This window comes from Strix uralensis, chromosome 5 (genome assembly GCF_047716275.1).
Source record: "Strix uralensis isolate ZFMK-TIS-50842 chromosome 5, bStrUra1, whole genome shotgun sequence".
NCBI lineage: Eukaryota > Metazoa > Chordata > Aves > Strigiformes > Strigidae > Strix > Strix uralensis.
Genome location: NC_133976.1, coordinates 22,570,129 through 22,596,566, shown reverse-complemented (window position 1 = coordinate 22,596,566; position 26,438 = coordinate 22,570,129). Strand labels below are relative to the sequence as shown.

The 26,438-nt window shown below is 38.0% G+C and overlaps 1 protein-coding gene across 2 annotated transcripts in view; it reads left to right on the top strand.

Moving 5' to 3' along the window:
* The window catches only part of IL17REL (interleukin 17 receptor E like), a 48,484-nt gene that overhangs the window by 4,589 nt on the left and 17,457 nt on the right, over window positions 1–26,438 (top strand). For both annotated transcript variants that reach the window (XM_074869329.1, XM_074869327.1), the window contains exons 2-8: window positions 14,649–14,676; window positions 20,399–20,548; window positions 21,329–21,438; window positions 22,928–23,042; window positions 24,631–24,675; window positions 25,483–25,622; window positions 25,786–25,857. In XM_074869329.1, the coding sequence (XP_074725430.1) occupies window positions 14,649–14,676; window positions 20,399–20,548; window positions 21,329–21,438; window positions 22,928–23,042; window positions 24,631–24,675; window positions 25,483–25,622; window positions 25,786–25,857 (660 nt within the window). The remainder of the gene's footprint in view (window positions 1–14,648; window positions 14,677–20,398; window positions 20,549–21,328; window positions 21,439–22,927; window positions 23,043–24,630; window positions 24,676–25,482; window positions 25,623–25,785; window positions 25,858–26,438) is intronic.

Genomic DNA, 26,438 nt, shown 5'->3' with positions numbered 1-26,438 from the left:
AAAGCTCTGCAATTCAGAGCTTGCAAAAAATGCAATGGTAGCTCTTGTTTTTTTTCTTTCTCACTTCTTCCTTCCTCAGAAACTCTGGAAAAAGATTACAAGGTCTGGAAAGAGATAAGCCACTGGAGTAGCAAGAGCAGAGGCACTACAGGCAGTCATGAAAGTTGGGGGCACAGAATTAACAGATGTTGGAACTGGACATGACAAGGTGTCCTGCAACTGAAACATAAGGCAGTTCTAGAAGCTTCACCACCATGAGATGTCAACACAAGTATGTGCAATCAGTACCTGCAGCAGAAGGTAGATATTTTAAAAAAAAAAAAAAAAAAAAAGGGGGATATATAAGAAAGCTCAGCAGGAGATGGGAGCAGCTGACCTTTATTATTGGCAATTAATTTTAGCTCACAAATGTCTCTCAGCCCTGATCTTAGGGAGTGAAGATATTCTTCGTCTCCATTTGGACCCAAAGCTCACTGATGAATATTGAGATTTGGGAGCAGGTGCTTTTCACAGCTGCAGAGTATTGCTGTCTGACTGACTGCTTTGCAGTTGAAAAGCTACTTGTAATTTGATCAAATCTAGGCAAGACAAATTTTTTAGGAGTGGTAGTAACTTTAATGAGACCATGTGGTGTGACCTATCTGGAATTCTTGCAATAAGGTCTAGGATTAGCTTAATTTCTACATTTGCTGGAGCTGGTAATGCTGTACCTGTTACTTTGTCATGTTTGTCTATACTGTCCTGTTCTTCCTCTCTTGCCAGAATGTCTGTGCATGGGAGAGAACCAGGGATGATCAAAAATGAGAAGGATCAAAAAGAGGTTTTATAAGACTTCTTTCTAAGGATAGATTTGGACACTGTCCTGTTTTCTTGGCTCAGCATTGAGAAACTAGGCCTCACTCCCAGCTAGGTAGGTAATTTGGACCTAAGAAAGGAGTTTCCTCTTATCTGTGACTGAAAATCTTTTGATTTCTGGGAGCATGAACTCCTGTGCACCATGCTATGGCTACCAGGCTGTTCAAACCAGGAATCCACATTTGAAGTTCTATGTGTTGCGTTACTATCATCCCCACAAGGGATCTCTAGGTTTTATATATCAACTCTCGCACAGGTATTTTCATATTCTCAGGAAAAAATTTTTCCTTGTAAAAATTTTTTTTTTTAATTTTGTTAACATTTATTTTCTGTTTTTTGAAAATTTTTTGAAAATTATTTGCCATCTTAAAAACACAAAACAGAAAATATGCCCTGAACAGCAGTGTGTTGTTGAGGAAGTTCCAGACTAGCTCTGAACTACTTGGCTAGGAACTGATAAAATCATGTATGCTCGGATGTGATATGGACACATTACAGGCCTGACCCTGCCTTCACAACTGTAGGAAGTCGTTGGGCCAGAGTTTTCTGAGGTCATGAATAAGCTGGAAAGTCACAGTAACTAATGATGCTGAGCACTGAAATAGATTGCCTGAGGAGCTTATAGAGATCTCTGCACATGCTAAGCAAATACCTCTCAGATATGTCTCAGATAAAGGTAATTCTTCCTAAGGCAGAAATGTAGAGTAGATGGCATCTTGAGTTCTTTTCTAACCCATATCTTTGCTTTCATTCATAAATTTCTCTTTTGTGGGATCCAAAGATGGGCTTTCAAGTTCCTCAACAGAGCCAAAGATCTGTCTTGCTGTATTGCATATCCTGCCCTTTCAGCAAGCAAAATATGGGGCTCACCATGAAAACTGTATGGGACATACAATCTCATTCAGGAAGTGTCTATGCAAAAATGAAGAGAGTTTCAGTTTTACTTTGTAAATGATCTGTGGCTCTTTCTCTTACAAGAAAATATTTCAACTTATTTGCTTTGAATATGTGTGGCAAATTTCAATCATTTCTGGAAAACTGATTGTCTTGGAGTTGCCTCTACTTGCCTGCATATTTTCAGAAAGTATGAGTCATATAAACAACATTGTACAGTACTAGCTGTGCATTCATTGTCTTTTCTTGGAAAAACCTTGAGGAAATAAAATTTATTGCAGTTAATACATTTCACTGTCTCCAGTTTTGTTTTTCCCTTTCATCCCTACATATGCAAACTTCCTTGATCTTTCTCCCACTTCCTCATCTCCTTGACCTGCTGTTCTTCCTTCCATGACTGCAATGAGAGTTTTCTCCATTACGTTTCAAATGTTGATGTTTGTATTATAATTTTTCCCCCTTTGTGGTTTGTTTATTTTTTTAATTTAATTTTGCAATTCTCATTATAGTATCATGCTTACTTTTGGTCAGTAGTATGTGCTCTTTAATTTTTTCCCCTAATTTTCAATATATTATATTTGTATATGATAGAATAATTTTTAGAGCACGGTCACATCTGTGTTACCATTCAGTCTGCCTCTGTAGCTTATTTTATCTTCCACTTATGGGGAAAAAAACCCACATACACTTTTTAGGTGAATGTGTGGCATAGGTGGTTTTCAGTGAGTAAGTGCTATCATTAAAAATGAGACATAGGGTGAAGCAACATATGAAGGTACTGAACACTGATGGGTTTGTTACACTGAGGCTATGCCCAGAAATTACAGCTTCCTCTAGGGACATGAGCATGATCAGGAGAGTCAGCTGAAACAATGCTGCTGTTGTAAAGCTGGTAGAATCCTGCCTCCTTGGAAGCTCTTCTTTTGAACCTCTGCCTCCTTTAATTGGACTGTGCTAACTTTAGCAACTACAGTATATGGAAGATACACAAGATAAAGCCAAACTACGTGATTATCCATAGTTTGGTGGGTTTTTTCCATTCCCCCCAAATCCCCACAAAATTATGAGTTAACAGTAAAAAGTGAAATAGACTGTGTAATGACTTTTTGAGTAAATATTTTTAAGTCTGTATTTTATATGATTTATTCTTCCTTAGCATTTCCAAATTTATTCATAACTAGTTTCTGTATCAGTTATCTCAAACTGCAAATGTTTCAGTTGGAATGCACAGTACAGATATTTTCAGTAGGGCTTTTCTACATGGCAAATTTTGAATATATTTTAATTTTTCATGTATTCACACCGCTAGCTCTTTCAGGGAAAGGTGTTTTTGGCTTTTGTTGCTCTTCATAGGAGAGGAAAGGCATGTATGCAGGGATTCTGGTATAAGATTTCTGATGTAGGATTAAAACTTTCAGATGCCATAATAGTTAGGAAAGGAATCAAATAGGAAATAATCCTCTCAAAAATTTTCAAGTATACAGCTGCAAAAAAAGTTTTTCACCTACAAGAAGATTTTTCCTCATTTTGCTGTGGCTAGAGTGTTTCTGTACATTCAAGCAAGCACAATTAGAGCTAGTCAGGCACCTTTATCATTAAGTCTTTAACGGAAACAGTTCCTTAACTGATACTGTGACACCAGGAAGGAATGCACTGACTTCTCAGGATTGTCACCGAAGACTACACTACCACTGCTTCTAGCATGGTCCAAGGGATCATTTGTACAGCCTTACATCCTTACACAACCACATAACAAGCTAAGGCTAGAATAAAATCAAAATCAACATTTAAAAATATTTTTCAGCAGGAAGAGCCATAATAGGGGGTAGTTCCAAGTTTATTTAGGTTTTAAGTTTTTCTCTGTTTAAGGAGAAGAGGGAGAAACACCATTTTTATGGGAGTTACAAAAACCAGAAACATGCTCCTGTGTTTCTCTGCATGGCTTTGAAGAGTGTCTGAGCCTTGACACATGGCCTACAAAGTCTTGAAACTGTTATAATAAGTGTGCTCTGTTTTACATTTTAGTATGACTTTGTGATCCACACTGGCAGGGTTAGGATTAGCACATTCATTTTTGTTTTTAAGCCAACATTTCAGGACAGTATCTGTGCAACATTCACCCATTCTATGTTCCTTTCCTGTGGTTCCAGGTTATTAAGTACAGATTAGATGGAGATCATGAGAAAGCATTAGTGACTTGTCAGAGCAGTATGAGAAACGTGCCTGCTCAGCACGGTACTGCCTCAAGTGAGGCAAGGGAACAAATTAAAGCACCAGGTTACTCTGAACTCCACTCTCTAGAGTCCAGACACCTGAGTTATGAGCCAGAGTTTGACAGTCTCTCTTCAGAGTAGCTGCTGAGAGCCACTCTTCCAAAGTTTCAGTTTCTGTTTTTTTTCTGATGACTGCTTAAAATAAAATTTAAGTGGGCTTTGAGAAGGGAACAGATCTCCCATTTGAATGTTGGAAGCACTCAGCTTTAAAAACTACACTGCATCTTGCCTGTCCTTCTCTCAGACCATCGTTCTTTCATTCTCTCTCTATGTAATATCACTGCTTTGACAGGAGGCTTGGGAAACCCTCTAGTTTACTGGGCAGTGTGGCAAACAGAGAACTTAGGGTTAGAACCGCTTCAGGTTAAGGATGATGTTGAACCTGGCTATCCCTTGAGGTAAGGACTTGAAAGCTAGAGTATAAGAACTGGAACATGCCCCTGTCTGATTTTCTCCTCTAATATTTCCAGTTTGAGAGAAGTTAGGCTAGAGCTTTGTTAATTTGTCCTCTGTTACTATTAAATCTCCTCCAGCCACCTGCTATGCTGGGGGATGTGGTGTCTCACAGGTGAGTGTAATGCTATCTCAAAGAGCTTTGGCATGAGCTAGGTGTCATTCCAGCTTCATTCTGGTCATGAACTAAACACCAAACTACATGTCTCCAGGTAGCTTTCAGATCAGAAAGGGAGGTGCCTAATAATCTTGGGTGCCTCTAGTGTTAGGTGGCAATTAATAGGGTATTATCGATCATGGTGTTCAGCTGAGATTACTAGTTTGCTTAAATCATGTTTAAGGTACTTAAATCCTCTTTTAGATTTGGCTGACTTAATCTTATTTTGCAAATGACTGCAAACTTTGGCTTCATTTCACTACCAGTAGTAATGCAAAATCAGCACACAGAAATTGCCTTAGTTGGAAGTTATGTGACCCTTTTATCATGGGCAAATCTGAAGTTTGTATAGGTGTATTGGGTCTGCATGGCAAGATTTTGGTAGCGGGGGAGCTACAGGGGTGCCAAGACGGATCCACTAGTGGCCAAGGCCAAGCCCCTTGGCGATGGTGGTAGCTCCTCTGGGATAACATATTTAAGAAGGGAAAAAGTTGCTGCACAACAGCAACTGCAACCAGAGAGAGGAGTGAGAATATGTGAGAGAAACAGCTCTGCAGACACCAAGGTCAGAGAAGGAGGGGAGGAGGTGCTCCAGGTGCCGTGGTGCAGCCCATGGTGAGGCAGCTGTGCCCTGCACCCATGGAGGTTAACGGTGGATGCACCCGGAGGAGGCTGTGATCCCATGGGAAGCCTGTGCTGGGGCAGGCTCCTGGCAGGACCTGTGGACTCATGGAGAGAGGAGCCCATGGTGGAGCAGGTTTGCTGGCAGGACTTGTGACCCCGTGGAAGGGACCCACGCTGGAGCAGTTCATGAAAAACTGCAGCCTGTGGGAAGGACTCACATTGGAGAAATTTGTGGAGAACACTATCCTGTGGGAGAGATCCCACAATGGAGCAGGGGAAGAATGTGAGAAGTCAGTCTAAGGAGGAAGGAGCTGCAGAGACAACGTGTGATGAACTGACTGCAACCCCCATTCCCTGTCCCCCTGTGCCACTGGTGGGGAGGAGGTAGAGAAATCAGGAGTGAAGTTAAGCCTGGGAAGAAGGGAGGGGTGGAGAGAAGGTGTTTTAAGATTTAGTTTTTATTTCTCATCATCCTACTCTGATTTGACTGGTAAGAAATCAAGCTAATTTCTGCAAGTTGAGTCTGTTTTGCCCATGACAGTAATTGGTGAGTGATCTCCCTGTCCTTATCTCGACCCATGAGCCTTTCATTGTATTTTCTTTCCCCTGTCCAGCTGAGGGGAGTGATAGAGCAGCTTTTGTGGTCACCTGGCTTCCAGCCAGGGTCAACCCACCACAGTAGGCAAAAAGCTTTTCCCCACTTGGATCTGATTCAAAGTTCATTCAAATCAGTGGAAAGAGTTTCACTCAACCATAGTCCTCCACAATTTGTGAATGTGAGCAGGATGGCATTTATAATTTATAAAGGTCACAGTGCACAGCAGAACACTGTTCTGCTCCTGGGACTGACTCTAAACATAAGGAAAATAAGTAGTTGCCTAGAGCAAAATGTTGAGGACTTCATTGTGTATGCCAGAGCACTGGAAAGCCAGGCATGCAATATATTCCCTCTTTTGCTGAGGAATAGTGTTAGGATATATGGAATAGCGTTAGGATGTAACTGGAATAGAAAAAGATCTTGAGGCCAAAAGAAAAATAACTGTTTCCAAAGAAATAACCACTGCCTCCAGCAGCAGCAGCAGGAAGAGCAATTCTATCCTGGAGGGTCTCTTCTCATGATCTTCACTTCAATTCTTGCTTGTTTTTTTCTTTTTCCTTTTCTGTGGCAATCTTACTGCCCACTGGTTCCAGTCACCTCTAATGCAGCAAGTCTCAGTGCTGTCAGTGCTGCTGAGGGATCTTAAGTTTTTATCGTAGCCTCTTCTGTGCTACAGCGATCATTATACCATCCTAACCTCAAAGCAGGGGATATCTATGGTTGTCTGGAGAGCTTGTGGAATCTACATCCTCCAGTTTTTCAAGAAATGGCCAAAATAATGGCTGACTTGATCTGGTTTTGGTAATAGTACTGCTTCTAGCAGGAGGCTGGACTTGGTGACCTCCAGAGACTCCTTCCACCTTAAATTTCTTTGATTCTGTTTTATCATCCTCTGTATGAGATCTCCAGTCATTCATTGAAATAACCATTAATGCTGTGTTAGAATGTCCCTGTCTCATTGTTAGACTAGAAGTGCTGATTTGGTAGATTAGTTGTCCTTTCAAGTAGCTGAGTGGTCTGAAATTTTTGACACTCTATGTATGGGATGGTGCTGATTTATACCAGCCGAGGGCATGGCATTCAAAGTGAATTTTAATTTTACTTTGTCTATTGTATGCAATTCTGTTTTGTTAACAACTTGTATTAATATTTTAGGAAACACGACATCAAAATGATTGACAATGTTTTTGTTTTATTATTTTTTTTTTTAAATTTCTAAAAAAAAGAAGCTAGAGCATACTGTTGCTTCAGGCAAATTCTGCTTCTAGTCCTGGAGTTGAAGCATACAATAGAACAGGCAGCTTTTATTTCAGACTTTCGTAGCTCCCTTTGGTCCAATAAATTTAAAAGCAAGTGGTTTCTATGTAGGTCCTTTTTGTATCACATCCTTATTTTTACATACAAATCACTTAAAAAAATACAACGGGGCAATATTCTTCCCAGCTGTGAGAACTCAAAGCAATATTGTTTTGATTGGACATTCGCTTATAGAATAAATGCATGTCACTGCAAAGAGTTCCCAGAAATATAATTACTGTGCTACCAACTCTTTCACTTGTTCTGCTATATAAAAGGGATACAGCCATGCAGCCACAGTAATGGTCAGAAGACGTTATATGCCACATACAGTCCAGCTAAAATATGGGACAGTTCAGTTAAAATATGGGAACAGGATTCCTCTGCATCAATACAATGCAGGAGGAAATACATACTGACTTGAGGACAGAAATCTTTTATACCTGAAGAGTAGCAGGTAAACATAAGGACAAAAAATCGAAGGGGCTTGAGGGTCTTTTGTTAATCATGTGCTCCTGCATTACTGAAGTGCTGCTAGACTGTAATGGAAGTGTTGGCTCTGTGACAAACAGCAGCTTGTGGAGGACAGGGTCCATACATTTGCATATACATGTGAAATGGCAAATGGTGCAGGAAACAAAAATTGTTAAAAGGCTATGCTTTAGACCACTCTGCAGTCTTACTGAAGATTGTCCAATAATCTTCAATAAACCCACTAATCTCTTCCCCATTTGTTCACTGTCTGTTCACTGTTTAGTTGAGAGCATATCAACACAACATTGACACAGGCAGATGTTAACCTTGCTCTGTTGGACTCTCATCCAAAAAGTGTGTGGGCCTTGTTAGCACTGTACTGAGCCTGAGCTTAATATCCCACTTCTTAGTAGTACTTATCCCCTCAGGTTCAGCACTGCACTAATGTGATGGGATGGTTTTTGTTCAGCTTGGAGCACACACACAGAGACTCGGAGGTGGATAATGACTCAGATGTTTTGGTTTTAACATTCTGTAAAAAAATCCAGCAACATCCAGGCACCCTTGTAGAAGCAGTTCAAAGTAGTCCAAAATAATGCTTTGCCATAAATTCAGGTGCCTATCTTTTCTGCATGGATAACAGTCCAAATGTTTCCTTCTATGGTTGCTTAGCGGATCTCATTGCACACTGTTCACATGTATCTGATCACCACATTGTCAGTAAAAGTTGAAGAACAACCTTGTGAGTTGCCAAAAATTAAAAAGGATCATCAGTAAGATAGTTTTACCTTGGCAATGAAAGTAATTACATGACGTCAACACAAATACAGATGCTTCCTTTGAGAAAAGGTCTTTTGGGGACACTGTATCAGCAGTACTAACTATGAATTTTTAACAGTTCTAAATTTTCTTATTACGTGTATTAATCATAATTCCTCTGGTTCTCAGTAAATAACGACAATTTTACTCAATTGCCAAGTGTGTTCTGTAGGCCTATAATTTCCCTTTCACCCATCTCCAATAACAAGCTTTTTCGTATACATACTTGACCACGATATAGTTAAGACTTTTTTTTAGTGGGACAGGAATCATTATGTTATCCCTGTACTTTCTCTTAGTGGAAAGAATTCTGTTTCCTTACATCTGGTAAGATAAATACAGTGGTGACCCTTATGAGAATAGAATGAGAGAAGTCCTGTGAGGTTCCAAACCTCACCAGCATCAGGAACATGTAAAGCGCAAAGCCATTATCTCCTTCGCTTGTGAAAATAGCTCTGGAAAAAGCTAAAGCATACTCAGTTGTTTCCATTTGTGAAGTTCTCCTTAAGTAGTTTCTGTGGCTGAATGTCTCTATGAAAGAAATTGCAATCATTTGTTGATAGTCTGAGCAGCTTATGATACAACTCCGTATCCTCTCTGTTTCCATCCAAAGTTCTTAAATTGTATAGGTCCATATCACTTTGACTGTGGCTGTCCACTGCTCAGAGACCTTTTTCTTTATGGAAGTGACTGAGATCACGTTAACATTGTCAGGTTTTTCACTAGAGGCCATGAGAAATCATTTGGGTCTCTAATGGCCCAGCATCTGTAGGCTCTTCCCTCCATAAATTGAATGGGGTGAGCAGATGGAAAAAAGAAGGCTGCTGCTGGATTGCTTACATGGAAAGGGGTAAGTAACTCCCTCTCTGTATTGGAGGATAACTACTGATATAACATGGTTGTGGTGCTCCCAATTCAGACAAAGAATATTGTCGCTTTACAAGGCACCAGATAAACCCTAGAGGGAAACTGTCTTCAGAACCGTGTGTCTTCAGTTCTGGTCACTCCATTTGGACAGATGCATTAAAGTAGAAATAGCTGCTGAGAAGAGTGATGGTAAGAAGGAAAGCCTGTCTTATTAGAGAGGAATAAAAGAGCTTGGCTTTTGTAGTCTTGAAAAAGCTGAGACTGAGAAAAGGTATATTACAGGTGGTGAATAAATGGAAAGTAAATTCCAGGGTGGAAAGCATCTATTTAAGTGAAAAGATAATGGGCACAATCAGAAGCCAATATAAGCTAGCCATTATTGTGTTTATGTTAGAAATAAAAAGATTTGGTGCTGGCGCTGGCAGAAAACAGGGCTTCTGGAATAGCTTTGGCTATTGAAGCAATGCACACAGAAGCCTGACTGATTTTAAAATGAAGTTTCTCTAGTTTTTGAAAGGGATTAGATGATGTGGTACCTGTGGTTTCAGGGCACTAGACCCAGTGATCTGGGGGGTCCTTTCTAATTGTGTGCAGAATAAGATGGATTTGTGCGGAGCATTCCCTCTCAACTGGAAATCAAAAAGAACATGATTAAATTCATCATCTTTATCAGCATTTTGGCTACAATTTGAGCATCAGTTATTGCAAGACCACGCTTTCCCTGTGTTGTAAGAATACATACAGTCCTTTGCTTATTTTTAATGGTGGTCAAAGAACAGAAATTGCTGGAGTAGAGGGAAACATCAAAATATGGTCATGTTCCTTTCTCTCTGCCCTCTGACAGTTGAAACTGAAGTAGGAATGTAGATAATAGCTTTGCCACTGAGGATCTCTCAAAAGGGACGAAAACTGTTCACTCTAAATTCACTGACTAATGTAGGTAGCTTAATGAATGAATGTTAAGTGTCTGACAACCTGGTCCAATTAAAGGAAACATTTTAAGGCATTTTCAGGCATATTACTATTTCTTATGGAGTCATGCCACCAACTCTTCTATGAACGAGGTACAGCAGAGCTAACAGGTAGACTGTGAAACCAAATTTGCCTCAGACTCTTTCCTGCATGACAGAACATTCAGAGAAGAATTTCTGCTATTCTGTGTTTGATTCAGTGCCTAGAGATATGAGAGAAAATGGGAAGCAGGTCTAATCTTTGTTTCTTTTTCTTGGCAATTTAATTCATGAAAATATTCTCTGTGCCCCTAAATCCAAGTCTTCCTCTACTGATCTCACTTTCTTCTCTACAGTCTTTAAACAAAACAGTGTGATATTACAATTGACTTAGATTGAGGAGAAGTTGCTGTGCTAGCTAAAAAGTTGGCACCACACCTTCTATTCAGAATGCTACACATTGGTGGTGTCTGTTCAGATAACCCCTAGCTACAGTTGAGTAATACCACAAATGGGGAAAACCCTAAAGAAATAGGAAAATCCCTAACTGTTTGTGCATTGTGTAAGTATATTTTGCTTAGGCTCTTTGCCAAAGCAGATATGAATTAAAGATGCTCTCTGTATAGGAGTAAAATGTATTATCATGTTCAGGATCTTATTTTTGCATAAAAGACACCCACGGCATTTGTGAAAGGGGAAGAAAATTTCCATTCTGGTTTTAGTGTGTTATGTTTTTCTATTGCATTCATGACTGAAAATTCCTGAAAACAAAAGATATAGAAAGTGGGAGAGGAACTTGGTTAATTTATTTGAGTTCTTCTTTGAGACAAATGGTCTCTTTTGACTATTTTGCAAAATGATCATAAAAGAAAATACTACCCCCACCCCCCCTTGGTATTGTACAATAAGAAGAAACCCTTATTAAAAAAAAGGAATTGAGCTGTGACCAAATGCTCACTGTAACTGGCAAGTGTTTGTGCAAATGTTTGATTATTTATGTAAACCTTCCCAACAACTCCTCACCCAGAACAAACCCAAGTGCCCAAGAATGACAAAACATCTCCCTACCAGAACAAAAAATCACCGATGGATCTGTTTTTTTTTTTCCCCATGGAAAATAAATGCAAGATGGCACTGGAAAGTGCTCATGTGGTAGTATTCATCTGAGCAATACTGAAAAATGATAATTAATTAAGATAGACCAGAAGGTATAGGAGGATTTCTGCATTGTTCCACAGACCCACAGAAGTGAGTGGTTTTTTTTTTTCCATGTTTGTAACTTAAGATAATTTATTTACACATGATTTGCATTTTTCAGGTGTCATAGCGAGGGTTCCAAAGCACTGACCTTCTTTATATAAAAGGCTGAATCCTGAGTTTTGTGATGTTTTTGTTGTTTACTTCAATGGGATCCTGATTTTTTCCTAATGTATTTTTGCACCATGATTGTAACCAGAAAGAACAGTTACAGAAGTTTGTTTAAAGAGGATGTTCTAATAAATTTTGACTGGCAATTGGGAACTTTCTCAAGCCACCTAACCAAAATATTTTCAATAGTCTGGCTGCAAAATGAAAAGTTAAAAATACAGAAGTAATTTGCTAAATTATCAACCTCATGAGAGATTAATTTCTTCCAGTAAGCAGTGGCTCAGCAATTAGTTGATCCAACAGTTAGATTTTCTCATCAAGAAAGCTCCCTAACTTACTCACTTCATTTTTGCAGTCATTTTGTATATTCGTCTATTCCACTCCCTAAGGCCATGGAGAACTTCAAGTAAAGAAACTGAATTCAGATTGTCCTTCTGCATAATACTGCTGGGTTTGATCAGAAATAATTCAAAATTAGGGCTTTGAAACAGCAGTTAAATTCCAGTAGTTTTATATGAGCTGGTATGTTCCACTTTCATTGGTTTAGTGTTGCACTGAATTATTCAGAAAGCTATGGTCTTCTTTCTACTGATTAATGTGAATTGGGAGAATCAGCAAACTACCAATGAAGCTTTTTTTGGGGGGGAGCAGAAATAATTAATAAATGACCACTATTTCTATGAACACATTACAGAGGAAATGAGGTCTTATCAGTTACATTTTTCAGACTTTCAGGGGGTCTTGAGGAATTAATGAAACCAGTGAAATAGAAGTACCCCAGTTTTAGAGAAGTTATATAGAGAAGTTTGATTTCCTTTATAGAATCATAGGATAGTTTGGGTTGGAAGGGACCTTTAAAGGTCATCTAGTCCAACCCCCCTGCAATAAGCAGAGACAGCTTCAGCTAGATCAGGTTGCTCAGAGCTCCGTCCAACCTGACCTTGAATGTTTCCAGGGAGGGGGCATCTACCACCTCTCTGGGCAACCTGTTCCAGTGTTTCACCATCCTCATTGTAAAAAAAGTCGTCCTTATGTCCAATCTAAATCTACCCTTTTAGTTTAAGAGGGTCCTTATTGCAACAGTTGATAGAGTTGTCCTATCGCAATAGGCCCTACTTCTTTGAGTGTCAATGTAGTATTGTGTAGAAGCAGCCAAAGTGATATCTTTTACAATGTCACAAGTAATTTTTATAAACTTGTCTATGAAAGTATGCTGACGCGGAAGTCCTGGACACAACTTATACGACCAATGTGATCAAGTTAATGCCACTTTATTAAAGGATACACAGCAATTTATACACTAACATAAAGTACACACGTTGCTATCTTATTGCTAATAGGCTAAAGCTACTTGTCCACGCGTCCTTTTGCCCTCTATGACTGGTCCAGGTGTGGTGTCCACGCGCTGCTCTCCTACTAGGTAGGCATCCTGTTTTCAACAGTCCAACTTCCTTATCTCTTGGCCATGAATGTAGTTTCTAAATCTATCTCGGCCTTGCATATGTCCTTGAACACAGCTGCAGCCTGTTGTTACAGTGAGGCCACTCGGTCTGGATTGCTCACAACATGTTCGTTGTTTTCCAGCGATTCCACAAAAGAATATGACGATCTCTGTCTTATTATAAAAAGTGGTTTAAAATACCACCTTTTATGTGCCTGCACTTTTATGAGTCATAGTGACAAACTGCCAATCAAAAAAGATGACAACTTACTTCTAGAAGTGATTAAAAATAAAAGTGCCAAAAGGACCAAGGAATGAGAATTAATACGGGTTAAATATTGGTCACTGGTTTTCTAAAGGCCTTCTTTAAAAGCAAGCTAATATAGCAAAAAACTTAAAAGCAGTGATGAAGGACAGAAAACACTTCTCAGGTACTCTAGGCAGCTGCCACAGGGTAGCTAACATGCTGCCATTTCTCACCTGCAGCAATAATAGGATTTTGCTCTACAGCTGTGTTTATGAGGAGGACAGAATTACCTGTGGACGAAAGCCTCATGGAACACCAAGCAATAGTTATTTTACGATGTACTAATGCTTACCCAGGCTGCAGTCTTTGTGTTTCTCCACCACTTGAGAACTTCAAAATGTCCATGGAGAGACTTTTGCTTATTGACAAGATCCTAAGATGTTTTAAAAGGACTGAGAGCTGCCAGTCCATTTGAGAGCAGAGGAGACAAGGCGGTGCCTGCTCCTTTTGTGGGTGTGACAAAAGTGTCTCTGTGATTGAGACACTGATTTTAAAGGAAAGCAGGGGGGAACATATGTGCTGGATACAAAGCAGAACACAGTATTCGTTAGCTCAGTAATAGCCTTTTTTTACAATGTCATGCAGAGTAGTCAAACTCTACAGAATTTTAGTGTGTGGTTAAGAGTTTGCTGGGAAAATGGATGGAGTCTGTCTGAAAGATAGCTGGAAACTTGTTAAAATCTCAGTGTCAGGTTCATTTTACTCTTATAAAAACACTCTCCCACTTGAACATGGTAAGTACTGTGCCTGAGTAATTTCATTTTCAGGATTTTGAGCCAGATAGTTCTGTAATACTTCCTTCTATTGGCCTAGTGTGATCTTCTAAAAATCATATAATATTCAATAGTGTTCTAGATATCTTTCATTACAAAATCATTTGGTTTCTTTGCCCTGGTATGAAGCAGTTTGTTGTAAAGTTTGACAAAACAATAAATAAGCTATTGGTCACTGTGAATGGCAGTACCTGATAAAATGATGTCTGTATTTGATGGAACTGTTATACTTGTTATAACAATTACACCTCAGTGGAAATACATGAAAATAAGGATAATGCTGATCTTGTGTTCCTGTACGTATCAGGCTGTCATATGCAGTAGTGATGTGCATTTGCATTGTTTTGAGAATCTTTTTTTTATCTTGAAAATTATTTCTGTTGTGGACTGTGAATATGTTTACTTGCTTAAGATATGTTTATATTTGTGTCCAATGATTAAGCAATATTTATTTTTATTGTTACCTCAGATTTTATAATATTTTTGTTTCTGTTTGCAGGGGATTCATTGTAAAAGCAAACCTTCCGGTGAGTATACATCATTCACATTTTTACTACATTTGTTTTTAAAAGTCAAAGATATTTTATTGCAGATAATAAATCCACTTTCCTGGTGACATCAGATCACTGTCATGACAGGGTATTTACCACCAGTTTCCTTGTACAAAACATTGGAAATTGGTAAGCTCTGATAAATAATAGGTTAATAATGACTGTGCGTTGTTGCTTTATAGTTTTCATTACCATAGATGGTCACTGGGTGTATTTGCTTAGTCATTTCACATGTTTTTATTGCTTCTACTTTATATTCTTGCCTACAGTAATAATACAGGTTCTTTAATTACCTGAACTCTCAAGCTTTCATCAATCACTCCTCCAGTTCACACAGTCTCTTAACAGGGAAGTACGAGGCAGCTGCCTTGCAGGCAGTCCCCTCTGAGAGGAGAAGTCCTAGCTGGAGGTGCAGCTCTGAGCACTGCTTGTCTCCACGGTGCCTTTCCTGGATCCGTATGGCAGAGTCCACAAAGAGGGAGAAGCTGCGATGCTGAGCCGCAAGCGCGAGAGATGCTGATGCTGTGGCATGGGGTGTGAGCCGAACATCAGCGGTCATGAGTCTTATTCTGAAAGCGTGGCATTTGTGGGACATGTGTTGAGGTGGAGAGAAAGAACACGGCTGTGGAAGGGATGCAGTTAAAAGTCCCACCTGAAAAGGTCTCTAATCTTTTGCTGGCCAGCAGACTGAACCATTGGTGGCTGGTTCAAGGATTGTGAATGAGTCCTTTTAGGATTAGGCAGCTGAGCTGCTAGTTACACAAACTACATGGAAGATAGAAGAAGAAACAGGGTCATTGACCTTTGCTCTACCTAACTGAAGCCTGCCTTCATGCCCTCGGGCAGCACAGGCTGAGGAAACCAAACCCTTCAACCCTGGTCTCAAAGGGAAGGACACCTGCAATACTGTTGGTTATGAGTTAAAATCTGTGCTGGGTATTGCAAAAATGCAGATCTAGATAGTGGAGACTCACTACAGGTACCACAAAGTGGTGATTCATTCCACTCATCTTAGGACCAGGTGATTTATGTGCTGGGAGGTAGGCGAGAGGGGTTCTCCTTCTCTGTTGACTGCCAGAGGTGCTTAGATGATGCACATAAGCATAAACTAGATGTTTAGCTCTTAGCTGGATGTAGACTTTGGGCCCTGAAGAGTCTGTAAACTAAAGATCCTTATCTTTCAAGATGATGTACACGAAGCAGAGCTGGTTGTAGGTTTTCAGTGCTGCCTGAAAATGACTTACTGCCTATCTTTAATACAAGTAACGTGTAGGATGACTCAGCCTTATAGGGGTGATGAAAAAACATTTTTTTAATCTTCATCCTAATTCACTTGTGCAACAGTGGGTGTATACTCATTTCCATACTTCCTTTTCTATAGTAATTCTTTTTGTTACTTATTATTTGAGATAAAATTACCTTAAAAGACTTTAACTGTATAATAGAGCACCTTTGCAGTAGTCATTGCTTTTAGCTGCAACAAAAAGATGACTTTATTTTCTAGAATTGCAGCTATCAGCTCTGTAGTATTTGGCAACATAACTTTGACTCTGCCTTCTCCCTCTTGCTCTTCTAGACTATTAGTACGTAATACACTGTAATATATCCATATATATATATCCAGATATATATATCCGGGGATATATATATATCTCCAGATATATAATGTAAGAAACCTTACATTATCAGAAAATGTATTTGGCATAGTATATCACCATGTTGTCCAATATACTTGGAAGTTTGAAATATTTTCTGAATGTACAACTGTGAAACCCTTCTAATTTACTGTGCATTGAAATCTATTGTGAAAGAGAGGCTGCCAGTCTGAAATTTAACCAATTTCATAATTGATGTAAGTACTTTTAAGTAGCAAATTTTGGTATTTATTAACTGAAGTGCACCATGTGGTTATCTTAGCAGAGCATATCTAGTTTGTTTATGAATTTTGTTGAATCACCCTAATGCACAGATGCAGCAGATACTGTGGTAAATCATATGCAAATAGGTTTGAAATGTTACTGTAATTTATACTCATGGAAAGATGTTCCAGTGAAGCAATTTTAGTGTGCTTTAGATATGCTTACAAATTTAGCACTGTCAGTATCCTAAGTATTTCAGATTCTTACAATTCTTGTAGGGAAGAAATATCGGACAAAAAAATGGTTATGATTTTCTATTGGGTGTTGGCCTGGACCTGTTATTAATGGATTTTCTCTGCAATTTTTTTTGCTGTTCTCCAATTTCATCTTCTTGCTTGAGGCTTCAAATTATCCATCTAATCATTTCTATTGCGTATTCATTGCTCAGCTCTGGCTTCTATTATCCCAGTGTACATAAGGTGTGTTTTGCTGTCGTGACAGTTCTGGGTTGATTGCTGCATCATCAGATAAAAAAATAATCTGCTGTGGTTGATCTGATGGCAAAAGTACAAGGAAAGTGTCTACACGCTGAATAATAAGCCTTGGGTTCTTTATGCCTGGGCATATATGTGTCCATAATTAAGGAATCTTTTATTACAGCAACAATCCCTCTCTCATGTGGGGCTAATTACAGTTATAATTCATAAACACAAAATTTAGGCAAGATTTACTCAGCAGATGGTTTGTGTAGCAAGATGTATCTTTATGTCTTCTGGGGTGTAGATCAAACTAATCATGAGAAAAAGAAAGAGGTGTGTGTTCCAGAGGAAACTATCTAGGGGGGATTAAAAGATGATAAGGTAAAAGTTTACTGAAGAATTAGTCAGAAATGAGTTTTATACTGTGATGATTTATAGAATGAAAATTATTTTCTGTCAGCTTTTCCCTGTATCATATATTTATTGTCATCCAAAACTAATATCCTCATGCATTATATGATCCATTTAAATTATTATTAATGAGTTTTGCAGCATCTTTTTCAATTCTCAAAATGTATCATAAAATTAATAGAAAAAAATCCAAAGTGGAAGAGTAATTTTATTTTATCCAGTGTATTACTTATTTGTTCTCAGTTTGAAGGTAGCAACTGTGATCAAGGAGCGCAGTGTCCCTGCTTAAGGACAGACAGCACTCCCTAAAACTGTGTTTGTGCATCTGCCTGATACTGATCCAGTGTCAGTAATGCACCTAGGTATGTTTTAGGATTCTGCTGAGATAGTTCCAAGCCTGTGACATCTGATAATACCATACTTCAGGCAGTAATAACTAAGAACTGAATTCAATTAAGTCATGACAGTCACTCCTAAAAATAAGTAGGGTCAAATTGACCGAAACAGAATACTTTGTAAAGAACTGTCAGCTTTGACAATGTATACATATATACATTGCTCTTCTCTTAAATCATTTCTACACAGACATGGGAATGTGAAAGATTATAGGTCTGGATCAAGAAATTTACACCAACAGCCAAGAAATTAAGCAGAAACTGTTGCTCCTTGATACCATTTGGTATCCACAACTGCATGTCATGTGATGCAGTCAAGAAAATATCATTTTGAGCAAAGAGACAGAGCTAAAACTAATCATCATATATCATGTTATTAGTAATAATTATCAGGTGGTTCTGCAATATAGTAACCTCCCAATTAACTGTGGGTAGATTGATTGGGTGTTGTACAGTAGCTCTCTATCCTGAGATACCTTCAGGGTTATTACACCACCCATTCCTGGAACATGGAATATAGTGTTCACATCTGGCTGCTGTACACTGTACTTCTTAAGGCTTCCTCATCTCTGTGAAATCTTGTTTACAAATTCTTCAAAAGTCAATGTACTCCACTGCTCTTAAAGCCTAATTTGTGTATTTTGAATGATCTGTGTTTTTTCTTTGGTTTGCACAAATTGTCTTCTCTCATTGCCAATATTACCTTGGATAATTGAGAGCTGACTCTACTGTCAGTTGAGGTAAAGTGTCCTTGTTTTTCCATTCTTTTCCACTTGGTTCATAACAGCATATCCTGTCACCTCTAAAAGATGCTTAATGGCACAAAACCAGGATAATGGAGTGGAGATTCAGGTGCAAAGAGTTTGTCTTTTCTGACTTTTGATATGTATCACACAGGACTTATTTATCCTAATCCCAAGTGTGAGGGCACCTTAAGGCCTGACAGATTCAAGCCAAGGTACCACATTTATGTCAGCCTTCTTTCACATCCTTCATGTATCAGTATTCAGCCCTTGACAATGAGCTTCAGTTGCAACCAGACACTGTGAAAGTGAGGATCTCATAATATAGAAGGAGGTCCTACACAGGTTAATACACTTTCAGTCTTTAAATTTAGAGCACTTTCCTTCATTGGAGGGTTTGGAGGGGTAAGGAAGGATAAGTTTTGCCCTTCTTCCTCCTCCACATCCTACCTTTCCTCTGTGAGAACTGTGGATGTGTCTTCCATGTGAGTCAATGGGCATCCATGCTTGACAACAATTCTTGGATGCACCCTTTTCTGATGATTTAAGAGTGTTATCCTGTATTTTATGGCAAGCACAGTATTGTGGCACTGCTGTTTCATACTACGCTCTTTGCTATAGTAATTGAACTCCTTCTACACACATGTTAAGCAGTATGACTAAAAAGTCAAATGTTTTTTGTTCTTCCAGCCTCTCCCCAGTGGGAGGAGAATGTGCAGTAAATTACTTTGTTTTTCTTGGGTATCTTTTAACTTTCATGCTATGTACCGAAGTGAGACGAGTAAGAAATATTTCAAAGAAATTGCTATGATGTAGTTACAGCTAAAATGAGGTGTGTTGCAATTGTATACCACAAAGCCAAGGGACAAAACACAATTCCCTGGCTATTCATTCTGATAGTTTCTTGAACTCTTGATTTTTGGGACTGCAAACAATATATGTGAGGTAGAGAAGCCCAAGGAATGCATTGGGGATTAAAGCCACTGTACCAATATAAATTCATAAATAAATAACTGATTTCTGTGCAGGGCAGTCTGAGAAGTCGAAAGAGATGAAATATGGCTAACTGATGAGATTTGGGGCCTTAAGACTGTTTTTTCTTTTACATTAGCCTACAGAAGGCAGCTATGCAAACCGATGTCCTAAGGCTTCGGGATGACTAAATTTCCATGGGAAAATAAGATGAGACATAGTAGCTGTGTTCTGTGCCTACTGTTTATACCTTGAAGAAGGCCTGAATAATATTTATTCTGCTCTTGCTGTTCTGGTTTAAAGCAGAAGGAAATCCTGTAGGTGTGAGGGATTTTTCCATGACTTGGAATGCAATGGTGCCCTCTTGTGTGAAAGTGAAATTTTAACCGCAGTTGAGACCATCAGTCAATCCTAAAATTAAAATACCACCTATGAGAGTGTTCACAATATACAGGTAATAGTTTTGAAAAAAAGTTTAAATAAACTATTAGTCTAGCCACAACCTAGGAGATCTGATTATTTAAAAACACTATTAGTCCAGTTGTGCTCTGCTAGCCTTAACTGTTAGAAGTGTGATTCCTTCCTCTTGTGGGTTAACACTTCCCTAAGCCAGGAAATTTATTATCAAACCCTATCTGTAATGCAGTTCTTTCCAACCCTCCTGCATTGCTCACTAGCAATGTTGGCCATGTAAGTAGGTAAAGTACTGGCTTTGCTCAAGTCAGTGGTGACTTTTCCTACTGATTTCAGTAGAGCTGGACCTTCACCTTTGGTGCTTTGTTGCCCCCAAATATCCTGTGTACAGTGAGATTTCTCTGTCTGTGTATTTGCATTTGCAGGTGGCATTTTTAACAGCTTCTGCCATGATGCTCCTAAATCTCTATCTTCTATGGTACTGAAAAGCATGAAGATCTCAACAGTGATGAAATGTGTCCAAGGAAGCCCATGCTCTCTTCATTTAAACATTAAAGGAACTCTGAATCTGGATGGTAGGAAACAGATTTGCTCCTGAATAATTTCTGGTTACTTTTTGTTTATAGCTGTTCAGCCAGATTTTGTTCCTTATTGAAATATTTGTGTCCAAGCTGTTTTCATGTAATTATATCAGAAAGATATTTTTTGTGAAAACATTTTACTACAAACCACGATAAAGCCATGGCCCTTCTCAGGGGAATGAGAACTGAGATAATGAGTTCAAGAAAACTGATTTTTTACTCCCAACATAATACACTTCTCTCTACCAGTGCCCCAAGCATACTGCTGCCCTTTTCTTTCTAGCTGTGACATGCGTGCATGCACACATGCGCTAATTCGTTCTGCCCTGGTAACTCAGACATGAGCGACTGCCCCAACAGAAGGAGAAACAGTTTATGCATCTGAAGTTACAATTCTGCACTAAAATAAAATGAAAGCACTCAGACTTTTGGGGCATAGTCTATTTATACTTAACACTCTGCCATTCATGTGCTTACTGTGTTACCATTTAGATATTTCCTAGTGTGCTTCACTCAGAGTTAATAGGTTTATTTTTAAAATTTGCATAAGAATTTGCATAATTAAAGCTTTAATTTATAGCAATCTGTATTAAATTCTTGCTCCTACCCCCATGCATGTGTTATATATAATGCCCCTTTTTTTTAAAGGAGATAAAATACATGTGCCTTTCACTTAGAACGAAAGCTTACGATATGGTATATTTTTATTTATTTTCTATTTTTCTTAAAGATTCTCAAATTATATTTCTGAAATCTATTCCTGACTCATTTCAGAAAATATCCGTGGGCTGGAAATATGTTCTCTTTCACTGGACACTCAGCAATCTCAGTGCACAAATGTGAGATTTGCTAGGAAAAAAAGCAAGATGCTTAACGGAAAGAAGGTAGACCCCTTTTTTGGGGGTTGTTTTTCATTTAAATGTTTATGAATCTTTGTAAAAAAAATATTTTGTTTCTTATTTTCTCCTCTTATTGACTTTGTGGAAAACTGCAATGAAATGTATGCTTCAGCATTGTCAAATGAAACTCCATAACAAAATGTCCTTTTATAAGCTATAAATTCAATTCTCCATCATTTTCATACTTCTTCCACTTACCTTTTTGCAAGAGAAGCTGCCTCTGCAAAGCCTAATTTTCATATCAATCTTGCCAGCTTTCTCTTTGTGCCTACCAAATTGTGTGGGGGGGAAGCTTTTGTAACTCCAATTGCTAGGAAGCACAATGCCACAGGGATTTTAAGTGCATACGTATGACTTATTTAAGTCCAACCGTGTCAATGGAATTTACACATCTAGAAGACAGCCAAGTGCCTAAGCACTTGAACACATCTGTCCTAAACTCATGGTAGTAACTGCAACAGCAGAATATACTTTTTTACTAAGCTAAACCCAGAAGTATCTTTTATTAAAATTTGCAACTGGGAAAAAAAAAAAAACCCAAAACCCCAACATTTACCAACTGTTTAAAAGACATGAATTTTTGCTTTCAGTTACTGGTGGATAACTGTTATTAATCTCATACAAAATGTGCTTTGTAAGTGTTATATTGGTTGCACATGTGAAACAATGTTCTTCTCCCAAACTGCAATTGCAGTTTACAGTCTGTATCACTTGATGATCAAACGTCCCTCCCTATAGGCAATGCAGGGCCAGCAATGAACAGTTGGTAGCTTTTAGGGTAAGGTAAGTTTATAGGCAAGACTCAACAAACATATTTAATGTAATTTTCTTAGTTTCAGTTCAGTGACTAGAATGGTGACAATAAGATGTCTTTTACCCTCCAAATGCCTTGTACCAAATAGGAGTATATCTAGCATGAAAACCTATATTGAATTTAATAGTTACTGCTGTCAGTGAAGGAATGACCTACCATAACTGGACATCAACTTTTGTGTCATAAATTACTTTCTCTCTCACAAACTGTTACTGGAATAAAAAAACTTGCTGAAGTTGGCATTAAATCTTTAAACAGGCATTTTTTTTCCTATTCTGCAAGTGGTTTTGCTTGTAAAACGCCTACAAACTGGGACTTTTGCTAGTATGAAAGACCTTTTTGCTTTTGAAGTTCAATGAGCATTGGGTACCTGTATTTCTGTGCTTTTAGGATTATTTGATAGCTTGTAGATATTTGGATTTCTGGAAGTGAAGAAGATAGCAACATCCTGGATGAGAAGTAATGATGCTCTTTGAAATCCTTTCATTAAGTGGTATCTGCTTCTTTTACATTCTTAATGCTAAAATATCTGAGACAATGGTCCTCGTAAATATAAATAAATCTGAACAAAGAATATTTCTTGCTTAAATCTGATAACCAGTAGTTTTCGTGTATTCTGGAAGTCACACACAAACTTGATTTTATAAATGTTTTGAACAGGTACAGGTACAATTCAATTGCATTGAAGTCAATGTAGCACAACACATCTATGTGACCATCAAAACAGTACCAAATTACTGTGAAGTCAAGCTGAGTCAGGAATACTATGTTGAAGGTAGGAAAACATCTTAAACCAGATGTTTTTCAAGAAACATCTTTTCAAAGAAAAGAAAAAGCCAAAAAACCTCAAATGCAAAGCCAAATCATGTTCTGGGATACACTGATCTAACTGATGGTAGATCATGTATGCCAGGACCAGTCTTATTCTACATTTCGATGATTGATTTTGTGCATATAAATGTCTGACTTGCTATAAATAACAGAGACCAGAGTTTATATCTAAAAGTATATGAAAAACTGAACTACACTATGCATTTGTCCTAACTGGCCTTCTTGTGGCTGGCATGTGCTCTTTCTCTGCCTGCAGGTTCAGTCCTGTGTGCTCTCTGTGCATAAGATGGAACCTCTGCTTCTTTTCATAGTTATGTCACAGGTGGTTTCAGAGATTGAGGAAAGCTTAATAAGGAAGTGGAAAGAAATTTCTTTTTACTTTCATCAGCTAGCTGTTCTATCACCTGTTTTCATGTAACCGGCTAAGATAAGGTAGCATTTTTCCATGTTTTTGGGGTAAAGCGCCTACCATATGCATACAAAAATAGATTCAGCGCTGCGGTTCAACCAAGATACAGTGTGTCTAGTGGAGACAAGTGCACCAAATGGTGGTGCGAAAAATGAAATGAGACCCTTTGTTTGATCCAGTGCGCAGGCTTGTCCTGTCTTCCCACCTCCAGAGCCTGGTGTGGAGGGGTGGATCTTGCCCTTTCCCCTTGGTCCAGTATCATCCCTTGCACACAGTATCAGACACGTTGTAGCTGTTTCATGATTTCATAGGAGTAAAGCCTTTTTGTATTTAAAAAGCCTTTCATTTTCTTGATAAATCCTGATCCACTATTGAAGTAGATATGTAATTTGTGAATAAAGAGCGGGGGAATTAAGGTTTTACAGAGCCCAATTTTAAGAGACTTTACAAGGGTGAGTAAACAACTGAAAACAGGAAATATTTCTCTGGGGAAAAGAACTGTGTAGGGAAATGAGCACAAAGTGCTGCTCTAATACTGAGTTAAGCAAGGAGGGATGAAAACAGTAGGCAGCACATTATGAGCTTATTTAGTGTTCTTAAATCAAGATTTAAGTTTGGAGATACAAATATTAGATATTCTGAAAGGGTCACCTGGCCTCTAATTCTGGTAAGCTTCCTGGGAGCTAAATAAGGTGTTTCTTTGTAAGCCTAGAGTACAGTCAGAATAGCAAAAATACACAGGTGTTTATAACAGAGGAATAAGCCTGGTAAACAACAGGAGTAGCTTTCAAGGAAAGAATAATGGAAATTTTTATTATGATTATTACTATTATTACTGGAATTATTGTTAGGTATTAGGTAAAGAAGTGCAGTGTTATATCCTAGATTGCCACCTTAAACTGCTGATGAGGTTTTCCAGTAGAAACCCCACACTGGTGAGATAGCCCCTTAAGGCAAGTTGTGATATAATCTCTGTGTGTGGTAAGGGTACTTTTCTTTTTTGCTGTTTATCTAGAAGTGGATGTAAATCTGCCTTTAAAAAGGGGTATAAGAGATAGCAGTTTATTTACACAGCTATACAAATAAAACAGCACTGAAGAAAACTCTGGCTTCTATTTTACAGATTGCAGAAACAGTGATGTGGGAAAACATATTTCAGCTTGTTCGGGTGAGATGATCTATACAACTTAAAGCTGTGAGATATTTCTGGTGACATATACAATGATATGTTTTCATAGCTAAATAAGCAGGAGAAAAAATGATTATTTACAACTACCACTAATTATAATTACCATGTAGTTGATAGGTAATACCCTGGAAAATGTGTTTCTTTATATTTACTTGGAAATGCTAGATAGCAGATAAAGATGACAACTTATTTAATACTTAAACTTTTAGAAAAAAGTTTGTGACCTTTTCATGCCCTTTGGGTTGCTGGTTTTATATTTTCTCTATAGACAGACCTCATAAATAGATTGAAATTTATTTGCCAAACTGCTATCCCAATTTTGGCATACCCATGAATATAAAAAAAATAAAACATCCCCGCACGTATTGTACTTGCTAACATAATTGCACATATTCTCTATGTAATGAAGTTGGAACCTTGGGATAATCAGTTTTTGTCATAGTAACAGTGTGTATATTTCAAGTATTTGTACATGAACTACATAACATTTCAAGTACTAAGGTTGAGGTATAATCGGTAGGTGTCCTGGCGTCTCAGTATTGCACAGGCTAATTTAAAATGGAATAATATTGAAATATCTCATAAAATAATAATATCTTTAGGAATATCAGGATATAAAAATAATTAATTCAAACATCCTAGGTAAGAATCTATAGATGTTGAGTTTAATCTCCATCAAGTTATGAAATATATTCTGTACCTTTTATAAAGAAACAAAAAAATCAGAAATAAAAAAGTAGTAAAGAAACAGATGTGATAATTTCATGCTTGAATTTTCTTTTTCAGCTGGAAAGTTTGATTATAATGTAGACAGGGCAAGGAAAATTATATCAGTGAATGTATCCAACTTTCCTCGAGATCAAGATTATTACGTTCGTCTGTGCCACAAATGGTTTACCTGTGAAGATGTAGGGGCGTTTGCTGTGGTGAGTTAAAGCTCAAAGCAGTTTGTTGAACTGGTGGGAGGTGACATTTAGGTGGAAATGTTCACTGAGGTCATAGTAATATGAAATTACCTTCTATATCTTTATTTCGCTTTATGAAAAGTCATTTACTGTCCTGGATTCATGACCATCTGTTTCATTTCAGATAAAAGGGAAGGAATCTTTAAAATCAGTGTCTCTGAAATATTCTCAGCTACTCCCTTGTCTTTGCATTGAGGTAATACAGTCTGGAATTTAATATATAGTTGTGTTTCTGATTAAAGAAATTTTATCTGGGATTTGTGCTAAGAAAGGAGGAAAAATCTGTAGAAAAAGGCTCTAGACTTAAGTTTTTGACTAAGGCTTGTCTGACCTTATGATTATGTAAGTGTAGAATAAATTTTTTAGGAAACACTAATTAAAACATGGAGATAAGAAAATGGGATACAATTTACATTAATTTATGGAAAGTATTGTGTAAGATTAATTTGACTGATTTTTTTAAGCAATGAAAAGACAGAAAATTTAATCTGACTGAATTTCAGCATAGCATTTGATATAGTCGTGCATGAGAAACTAAAAGAGGAATTGAGGAAGTTGGGAGTGAGAACAAGATTTGTATGGTAGATAATACCTAGCTGGAAGGCTAACTAGACTACTCCTGTTGAATGGGACTGTGCTAGTAGGAAGGTTATTTAAGGACCACACTTAGAGCAGTTCTTATATGAATGTTTTCATCAATGACATGGGCACAAAAGGTGGGAATGTTAATGAGATGTGCTGATAATACAGTTGAGAGGTGTAATCAAAATGGAAGAG